This window comes from Diospyros lotus, chromosome 6, assembly GCF_014633365.1.
Source record: "Diospyros lotus cultivar Yz01 chromosome 6, ASM1463336v1, whole genome shotgun sequence".
In the NCBI taxonomy this organism is placed as follows: Eukaryota; Viridiplantae; Streptophyta; class Magnoliopsida; order Ericales; family Ebenaceae; genus Diospyros; species Diospyros lotus.
The window spans coordinates 29,061,177-29,072,110 of NC_068343.1; the positions used below are offsets into that span (position 1 = coordinate 29,061,177).

Consider the following 10,934-nt stretch of genomic DNA (forward strand, 5'->3'; position numbering starts at 1 on the left):
GTGGATTTCTACCTCTACACAATACTTCGAGAGTCGAAATGTATACCATCTAAACCCCCTTATGGCATGGTTTAGTATTTCTTAGATCGTAGGAAATTTTCCATCAACATGCTCCAATGGTCATAGTGACCATCAAAGCAAGGAATGGCTGGTTGTATAAAACTCCCTTCAGTAGTCATCTACTGTGCTATTGCACGAACTTCAAAAACTGTTGCTTTGATTTTGTCAGGCCCAGTGCGGGATCTGATACCAGATTGTTGGGAACCTTGATCTAATATGAGAGAAAAAATCAAGAACACAACAAATTAGATTGGAAGACTTAGTTTTATTGACAGTAACCTTAGCCTAAATAGCCATTCAATACACGATAACAGAAAATGAGAAAGCAGCCCACTTTGGTGGAAATAAAGGCTAAGTGGTAATAGAAACTTGGAACAATTCAAATACAAGTAGTTATCCCTAAAGACTAAGACTTTCCTGAAAACCAGGAAATTATTCTAACAAAAAAACTACAGTAAACTCTTTCAAACTAATCATCATAACCCTCCCCAAGACTCGCATGAGTACCCCTTGGGATTTTGGATTATCCAATTCCATTCATCCCTACACATTTCCTTGATCCCATATTTTGCCCTGCAAAAAGACATCAACAACTTGATGATAAAAGAGAACTCATAAATAAAGTTGTATTGTATGTATAGAAAACACACCATAGTGTCGATTATGACACTTATGAGAAGGTTTTAATTGAAAGAAGTAATTAATATACATGATTTTGGTCTAACATCTATGCCAACATAATTGAGATGCAATCGCACACTACAAGAATCAGTCCACAACCTAAGAAGAGAGGCTAAATAACATAAACGATCACTGAATTTTACATTAAAATACAAAAAGGTCAATAAACTTCAATTTATTGCCAAAAGATCACTAAACTTTAATCTAATATATAATTTCATAAATATCATCAATTGTTGTTAAAAGAGACAAACGGAATGTTAACGTTTATATACTTTAGTGCAAAATTCAGTGATTATTTGTGTTGTTTAGCCATCCACGTTATTAGTCACGTTAATATCCTATTAACTTCTCTTTATGACAAAAAAAAAACTAGTTATAAAATTATATATTAAATTAACTACAAATTGAAGTTAAGCCACGTCTTTATATCTTAGTGAAAAGTTTAATAGCCACTTATGCTATTTAGCCAAGAGAGAGTTTTCCCACAGCCTACAGCGTGTATCCAAGACAGGCGTGCAAGAAGACTAGCCAAAGCTATATAACTTAAAGAACTTACTTCCAACCAAGTTCCCTCTCAGCTTTCTCTGCAGAAACATAAAACTCTGCGGGATCACAGAGCGCTTTGACTCTGACATCAGGTGGTACTGGACAAAGATCTAAGTTGATTTTCTAGAAGACAAGACAAAGTTTGTTAGGCAATGTCCATGCATCCAGATTTGAGCATGCAAGATGAAGAGTTGAGGGAGGCAAGACCAAGGGACAGTCACCTTGCCAGATGCCTTCTCAAATGCAGCAACCATTTCCAATAGAGATTTACCAGAACCAGTTCCCAAGTTGTATGCAGTGCAACCTATATAAAACATGATCGGGACATAGAAACATTGACTCAATTAGTCTCACATCATTATGAAGAAGGGCAAAATAAACAGTTTTTTTTTTTTTTTTTCTTTTTCACGAAGGGAACAGGCAATTTTGTGTACAAATGAATTTGATTACCTGTATACTCCTTGGAGAAAAGCTTATTGAGTGCAGCGACTTGTCCATCTGCTAAGTCCATAACATGGATGAAATCTCGGATCTGTTAACAAGAGAACAAATAGCAACTAAATTCGGTCCTCTTACAGAAACACATGGTCCAGTTGAAGTTTCTGGTGAGATGAAACTAGTGGACATGGAATCTAGAACAAAAACCAGTATATATAATTATTAATTAATTATGTCATATGTCAAAAGTCCCAATCCTTTGTTGCAGAAAATAGTAATAGGAGCCAGACAAGATGTAGTCCACATACCTCACTACCATCAGGAGTGGGATAACCAAGCTCAGATAGACCTAATTTAGGCAATCTTCCAGTAGCTACTTGCATTATGTGACGCACAAGACTCTGAGCACGGCCCCTTGGATCATCTCCAAGTTTGCCACTCTCATGAGCCCCAACAGGATAAGAGAACCTCAGCAAGATTATTTTCCATTCAGGATCTGCCTTCTGGATATCTCGAGCAATTTCTTCAATGAAGAACTATTTGAATAAAACCAAAGTTAGGCGAGAAAAACATCCCGCTGGCCTTGTTGGCGAATACAGTAAAGTGCGGTTATAAATATGCATTAACAGCAACAAAACCAATGGCAACAAAATATTTGTATTGAGGGATTAACGTTACAACAATATGCAACTATATATATATATATATAAGCAGTTACAGCAACATACTTACACTCACCCACAGAGAAACACAACAGTCCTAGCCCTCAAAGGGTACTTTCAGTTGGTTAACTGATTTGAGCGCAAAACAGAGAGCATTAAATAGAAAAAGAATGTTTATGCGCATTATAAGTATACCTTGGTCCATGCATATGGGCTCTTCGGATTTAACGGGAATTCCTCAAGGCAAGGATTATTTTCTGGTTCTCCATAGACTAACGAGGAAGAGGCGAAAACTAACTGCAACTCCACGAAATACTTACTTCAGTAGTGCAAAAAGCAGGAAAACATGCAGTGCAATGAATTATCCTTTGAACAAAAATTACAATGTACTAGGCTGCGCAACTTTTTTCTTTTTTTAAGGTAAATTGAAATCACTAGATGGTGTCATTGTTAAGTTTCAACACTAATGGCTAATTAGTTTTTTTTTTCTTTTTTTGTCTCTTTATGAATTGGTAATTGATTGAAACCCAAACTTCTGCAATCTCTACTAAAGTTCAATTTTAGATTAGGCTTCTTTACGAAATAGACCTAACTAACTTACTTTTAGTATCAAATTTATAGTCATGAAATGCGTGTTGATTTTTTAATAATAAATAACAAAAATTAAAGGGAAATTTTTCAATTTTTTCAAAAAATTATTTCTCCAACTCCAAATCTCTCAAACCCATGATCTTCTATCCATAACAGAGCAACCTCACAATAGCTACTAAGACTCAGTCTCAATAACAACATAGCAAACCTTAGTCTCATTAGATTAGGTAAATTATATGAATTCTAAGTAATTGTATTGATTTTTATTTATAATCATATCTGTTGTAAATTCAAAACCTTATTTTTTAAGATAAAAAATGAGAATTTAGTAATGAATAAGAAAAATAGAACAACACCACAATCAAGCCAGCAAAATGCAGCTTCAAGAACACAAACACTTGCTCTGGAAATAGTTCAAACAAAAATTAGAAACTAACACAACTACATACAAAAAACTAATTTTGACCATACGCAAATAAAAAATTGATAACACCATCTAACATAGCTTATGAACGTTTTGCATCAAATGAATTTGGCAAAACTTAACCAAAATCCTAATTTTTTGGATGACGCTCCATCACGGACGCCCCCGCTACTCAGCCCCATGATTTCAGCAGGGGAGATTAGTCAGGGAACCACAGTGGATAGGAATCGAACACTGGCTCACTATAAAAGTGAGGGTGGAAAGCCTTTATCCATGCTAACCCTGACCATTGGGCAATGCCCATGGGGCAACCAAAATCCTAATTTATCCCATAGAAAAATGAAACAACCTGAAATTTTACCTTTTTTTTTTTTTAAATATAGTCTTTCACATCCTTTTTCATTTAATAATTGGGGCCCATATAAATTTGTATCAGCATTCATTACGTTTAACATTCGCAAAAGGGCTTAACTACCCATACATTTCAATCAAAAGCCAGTAGTATTTAAGTATAAAACTAAATTATTTAACCCAATATCGACCAACTAGAACCTATCTCATTAGGGTACAACATCATTTCATAAGGAAATGTAGGCAGAAACAAGCCCTACTTGACCATAGAATAAAAATGCATAATGACATGCTCCAAAATGGTCATTCAATTCCCAAGAACACCCATCAAAGGTCTAGAAGCAATTGAAACAAGAAGATGAAGGCAAAACAAAGAATAAAATCAGTCGACAGCTAGAGATTAACTGAAAACTGGCCGAACTAATAAGGACTCAATTTGAATCTAGATGATTCAAGTAATATTTCAAAACAAAGCTCATGAAGTCTAGAGTATGGGACAAAAAGCAAATTTTAACTTGGATATCACCATATAAAGCTATGCCTAGAAACCGGAGCATAGCTAGATTTCAAGGAAACGAAGTTTTCAAATTCGTGTAAGTAATTCACAAGGCTCTAACAAGAACAAAACTCAACCAAACAATGCCAAATTATATACCAAAGCAAAGATTATCAAGTCTAAATTACAACGCAAAAAACGGATCTCAAATTGAATATAACCACAAAAAGTTATAGTCGAAAGAGTATAAGCAGCACAATCTGGCCGAATAGTATAGTTGACTTGTGGAAGGGCTTAGTCCACTAATAGAAAAAAATAGTCGACTTTTGAAGAAACTTAGTCGACTAATGACTAATCAACTTAGCAAAGTTGACTCAACAAAGAGGTGGAAAAGTTGGGGCTTTGGTTGGTAGACTTCTTAACAAAAGTAGTTGACTCATGCCCCAAAGTTGACTAATGGCTAAATTAGTCGACTTTACGAGACTTAGAATGAGACGAACAAACCAAAATCATCCCAAAACTTGCCATACACAATCTTAACACAAAATACAACACTTCTATGAAAATGTGAGGTGAAGCAAGACCTCATTACGATTATGAAGTCAATTTATTGAATTTTTTTAAAAAACTACACGAACACATTCAACCTGATTTATGTAAACTCACCACATAGCAACAATTTTACAAGAACATCACTTAGAAATTAGATGATCCAAGGATGCTATAGCAACCAAAAGACTCCAATTAACATCCCCATCAGACAAAGAGGAAGTATTGCGCCAATACACAGGGAGAGATATGCAAAGAAATGGAAAAAGAGAAATCAACCGAAAATTTCCAGCTGCTAACCCACGAATTTTAGCTACCAATTGCACAAGACCAAGAAAGAAGAAAAGATGAAGATCAAACAAGAAGAAGAAAAGTAGGATCAGGTGGCCAAGAGGGAGGAAGAAGAAGGAAAAGAAGAGCAAGGAAGATAAGGAAGGAGAATAAGAGAAGTGGCTGCCACTCACCCCCACCCTTAAATATCTTGCCACAATTCCACATTTGCCCCTCTATTTTTCTCTATTTTCCCACATATCCTTCTACTAGCCATTTAAATAAATACAAATAATATATATACCTCATTTAAATTTTTAATTATTCCCTTTTTTAGCCATCCTTTCACATATCCAACTTATTTATTTTAAGCTTTGCACGATACTTTAAATATAATCAATTTTTAAGTCATTCAATGCCAAGACATACACAGTACAACTAATACTGAAAAATAATCTAGACCTATTTATGGGTCATTACAAAAAAAGCGATAAATTTAATAAATCATTTATGTAATCTGAATACCAAGAGAAAAAAGAATATATCAAGTTTTTTGATATTCTCTTTCAACCTTTTTTAACTCACCCTCAAATTTTAAATAAATTGATATTGAAAATGAAAAACTAACGCTTACATTACTTTTAGATTTTTTTTAATTTTTATTATAATTTTATAATTAAAGATACTTTTATCTGATAAATATATATATATATATATATCTCTGAGAGGTGTACCTGGGCTAGGTTGAGTTGGGTTTGGATTGAATTTGAAAGCCAATGCAAAGATTTACAACTTAACTAATTAACCCAAATTATAAAAAAAATTAGGATGAGTTAGTTGGCCATCTTGTAAAGTTCCTTTTAAATATCGCTTATCATATAATTATCAAGTTGTGTTAAAACTAGAAAAAAAACATTGTCTATACTTTAATTTTTCTAAATGACTATACTATGCATAATTAAATGAAAAAAAAGTTCATAACATATTATAAAAAAAATGATACGTTGAACTTCTATTAGATAATCAATATATTATAAAATATAAATTATAATAAGTATATGAGTTAGGTTGGGTTAATTTGGCATAAAATTTTATTAATTTCAACAAAATTCAAACCATATTTTTTTAAAAAAATCCGAGCTGACCTAATTCAATTTAAAATAAAAACCAAACCAATTTGGGTTGGTTTGGCTTTTGGTATTTATTTTTAAAAATATAAAAAAATAAAAAAAATAATTTCAATTTCATAATACAAAGTTCAAAAGGTAGAAGCAATTTATTTTTTGAAGGAAAATTTAATTAATCAATAAAATTAAAATTAAGAAATAAAAAATATTTTTACTGCTTATCAGGCATAAACTTCACTGGATATACTTTTTCAACAATCGATTACAATTTGAGTTTATTTACATAATATCTCCAATTTGAAGTTTATTTTTGCAATATTAAGGAGGTGTTTGGCAAAGTGGTTTAAAAGAGTCCTAGCAAGTCATTACTCAAAGATTGCACTAAGGCCACTCAGAAATTTCAGTCTTCTAATAAATCACTTAAAATAAGCATGGGGTGCTATATTCATACCAAATGAGGGATAAAGATCCATTAATTTCATTTCAGATGGTATAAAGCTATGGTAGAATAAAATTCCAAATCAAAATAGTATACCAATAAATTCCATGCAAATTGTGCTTATGTCTAAGATGTTCACAACTGTTGCCACTGCATCTTTACGGCCCCCTGCACTTTATTTCTATTATAAGTCATCAATTAAAGATCCTGCTGATGCAGTATGTCTCTGAGAAATGTCATCCTTTTTTGACTGATAATGGATTAAAATAGGCATGGGTGCTATAATCATACCAAATACCAAATGACCAATAGAAGTTTAGTTCTTTGTTTGGATAGTTGACTGATATGGTTGGTAATTTTGTTTTTGACTTTTGATTCTTGCAGTTAGACTTGTAGTTCTGTTATGAGTTTAATTATGCTTCTATTTGCTTGAACCATGATGATGTTCTTAATTATATATTTGTTACAATTGCTATATTCACTCAATACCAAGTTTCTTGCCTGCTGATTGCATCCACTGTTCCTATCATATAACCAAATTGGATGCGTTCTTTTTTTTTTTTTTTGGGGGGGGGGGGCTTAAAAGATGCAATGACAACAATTGTGAGCTTTACTTTTTCATAAGCTATATTTGCATAAAATATATTATTTTACTTATTTTTGATACAGAATTATGTTCTACTATTGCTTTAAAGACTATAGCAACTGAATAGCTAGTCATACAGTATATAAGTTATCTAGCTTTTTTGCGTTAAGTGTTTGGCAACAACAAATAGCATTTAAGTTGGATAACTTAAACGCAATTAGAGTAGCTGATCAGTATATTTTGCACTCTTATTTAGTTGTTCAAACTTAGCATTTAAGTATTTAATGAATATGATTGCTACTCATTTTGGACTCAATATTATCAATATAGGTACACATCACATACAAAGCGGACATGGAACAAAAAGAAATGATTTCGATGCATGATAGGAGTGGAAATAAAACTTGAAGGCATGGTTAGCTATCAACTTGAAATGAGGTGGAGAAAGCGAAAGTGGAACAAGAGCGAAAAGTGGAAGGCAGAGAAGAAATAGGCTAAGGAAGAAATCTAGTGGCTTACAGCGGTATGCATTCCGCTAGGACTGCTATAAGAATTAGTTTATGGAGCTCACAGTCTTACAGCAGAATGCAAACCGCTGTAAGACTGATTTAGGAATTGCTATATATCTGGAGCTCACGGGTCTGCAGCAACAAGCATACCGTAGTAGAGTTTTAAACTTCAATTCAAACCGCGATTTCAGCCCATCTTCGTCCAAATCAATGGGAAATGAGAGTTTTCACTGTGTACGACTTTAATAACCTAAAAAACACTATATAAAGACTTATTCTTGAGGGATTCAGAGAGTTTTAGATGGAAGAAAAGCCGACGAAAGATTGAAGAGGTGAAGGAATGCAACTTGAAGACTATATTCTTGGGTTGTATTTTTCTTTTCTTTCTCAATCTCTGCTATGGATTCCAACCCTTTTCTTTTTCTTTTGATTGCAAGAATGCATTGTTAAGTGTTTATAGCTAAGGTGAATGATGAAACCCTCAACTTCTAATTGTTTGATTTAAAGTTACTCAGTTTACTATTTTCTTATTCATTCGGGTTTATTGTTTGTTATGTTCATAATGCCGTTTTGATATTTGATTACTATTGAAACGTATTTGTGATTTGTTTTGCTTTCGAAAGATTCAATATGAATTAGACATGATAGCAAACAATGTAGGGTCCTATAATAGGTAGAGATACCGTTATGCCTTATGAAATCATTTTGTGATAATCTCCGTAATTGAATGCATGTTTATATGTTCGAAGATTGACTAGAGATAGTCAATCTCATATATATACATAGAACTGAATGACCATCAAGAGAGGTTTTTGGTTGTAATTGGATCATCGATTTTCAACCTAAGATAAGGAATAACAAGATTTTAGTAATGAATAATTGAATCATAGAAAAGAGACGGTGGATTCATAAACCCTAGTACCTTATCTTTGTGAGTTTTGAATTAAAGAAATTGTTTTAGTTGCATCTTTTATTCATAAATTAGTTTTCATTACAGTTGAAGTCATTGTTAATGTGTGTGTTAGGTTAAGGTTAAATCAGTTAGAGTAAACGTCAAAAGTTAGCTCTCGTGGGTACGACACTCTATTCAACACTATATTACTTGTCACGATCCATCCACTTACGGGATTGAATAGGCAAACAATAGCGTTTTACAAAAGTTGGTGGGGGTGAGCTCATTTCTACTGTTGCCGCCTCCTTCCATTCTGTTGTTGTCGTAGCCCACCGCCCCCCACCCCACCGTCATCGCCCCCCCCCCCCCCTCTTCCCACCTTAGCTTCACCTTAAACAGGGCCTCTTTACAAATTAGACCTTAACTACTAACTTTTAGTATGAAATTTCTAGCACCAAAATGCATGCTGACTTTTTCAATAATAATGCAATTAAAAGTGCAATTTCCCCTCCCCCTCCCCTCTTTTTTTTTATCAAATAAGTTGTTTTTACTATTGAAACTCATGATGCTGGGGTTACAAAGAAACAACCTAACAAAGCCTTAATCCTATTTGCTATCTTAGTTTCCTCAACCTCTTTTGTCCTACACTCAAATTATAAACCAAATTAATATTCAAATAACGAAACATTTGAATTCATTCTCAGCACTTGGTAACAGATTGAGTTTCTCTATGTAATATATCTTTTGCGGCATTAAACAGAGGACTATGCTTTAAACACATTGTTCTTCTAATATCCTCGCATCAATTAGCTAGGCCAAAAGTTGGTTGACAAGAGATGAAATTGACAGAGACACGTACCTTCTTACAATTGTATCTTGCCATGGCCTGGTACAAGTTGATTGAGCCAATCAAATTGTTTTCAAAATAGTCGAGAGGCTTCCATCCACTCTCAAGAGCACTTGTTAAACCGGCAAAATGGATCACACCATCGAACCTGTTTCATTGTTAAATCATTTAGAGAATTTAATCATAATTCACTATTTACACTCAAGATTTCAAGAAAAAGAATCCAAAAAGGGGAAGGTAGAACACCATGCTACTTGTGATTTTGTTACATGAATTTACTTTTTTCGATTGCAGAACAACTTTACCTTCCATTTTAAAACTCTTATAGACAAAATTATAATTCTGATTAAATTCTTTTTAATATTTTATGCATATCAAATTCACATACTTCGTCTGAGAAAACGTCTTCTCCACCTCCTCCTTGTCGGTGAGATCTCCCTGCAAACAAAACAAAATTCAATCATCATCGAACTGGAATTCTAAAACTCTAATCGGTCATACTCACGGCTTTGTTTGAATCAGGTTTTTCACTACCTCTCCTCATCTACTTCATTTTCACTTTCATCACGTGTTCAGACCAAAGAACTAACCTACAATCTGAAAAGAAAAGAGGAAAGACAACAACTACAAGTTGCATCCAGATCAGTTACAACTTCCAGGTCATGGCCTCAAAGAGGTAATTAATATTACTCTCCGTTAAAATTTGATCCTCATTCGCCCGGCGAACAAACACATAAACAGAAAATCGAAGGACAGTCAGAGGGACGCACGTAATCTAACATGAGATTTTTGGCGAGTTCGGGTCCGGTGACATCGGCTAGAGAATAAATGGCATCGAAAAAGAAGTTCTGGAAATTGTCGAAGACGTAGACCTTGAACCAACCGCAGAACAGACAGAGAGACTTACGAAATGGAGTCTGAGATTATTGGAGAGATCTCCAGCGAACTCGTAAAGAGAAATAAAGGCTTCCGAAAAGGAGTTGCGGAAATTGTCGATGATGGAGACCTTGTATCCTTGCTGGAGAAGCTGAAGAGCGGTGTGTGTGCCGATGTATCCGGCGCCTCCAGTCACCAGAATCGTTCCCCTCGACGCCATTTCTCACGCTTCCGAGAGAGAGAGAGGGGGTCTGTTCAGTAGGATCAGATCAACGTGAAGACAGATGTGAGAAGTAGTGTTAACATACATATATATATATATGTATATTTATATGTATGTACAGGTTTAAAAGTCGGTTGATCGTCTTGGCGCCTTGGCATTTTTTTTCAGTTTTGTGTTTCTTTTTTTATTATTTTGATAATAAAATTAAAAAATTGCATTTGGTTGCTTGTTTTTAAAGTTTAGAGAACTTTTCAAATAATAACAATATAAGACATATTTTCAAGAGGGAGCAAGCAACTGAATAAGGGAAGAAAAAATCAAAAATAAAAATTAAAAAGTAAAATAAATTTTATAAAAAATAATT

General features: G+C 33.8%; 1 protein-coding gene across 1 annotated transcript; it reads right to left on the minus strand.

The window, feature by feature from the left end:
• Nucleotides 1-318: 318 nt before the first annotated feature.
• LOC127803584 (bifunctional UDP-glucose 4-epimerase and UDP-xylose 4-epimerase 1-like) lies at nucleotides 319-10,575 on the minus strand. Its single transcript, XM_052339935.1, has 9 exons — nucleotides 10,379-10,575; nucleotides 9,860-9,909; nucleotides 9,484-9,619; nucleotides 2,586-2,687; nucleotides 2,037-2,264; nucleotides 1,741-1,822; nucleotides 1,512-1,594; nucleotides 1,301-1,413; nucleotides 319-633 (listed from the first exon to the last, which is right to left on the minus strand). The coding sequence occupies exons 1-9, from the start codon at nucleotides 10,565-10,567 to the stop codon at nucleotides 537-539; spliced, it is 1,080 nt and encodes a 359-aa protein (XP_052195895.1). The 5' UTR covers nucleotides 10,568-10,575; the 3' UTR covers nucleotides 319-536.
• Between the last annotated feature and the right edge of the window lie 359 nt (nucleotides 10,576-10,934).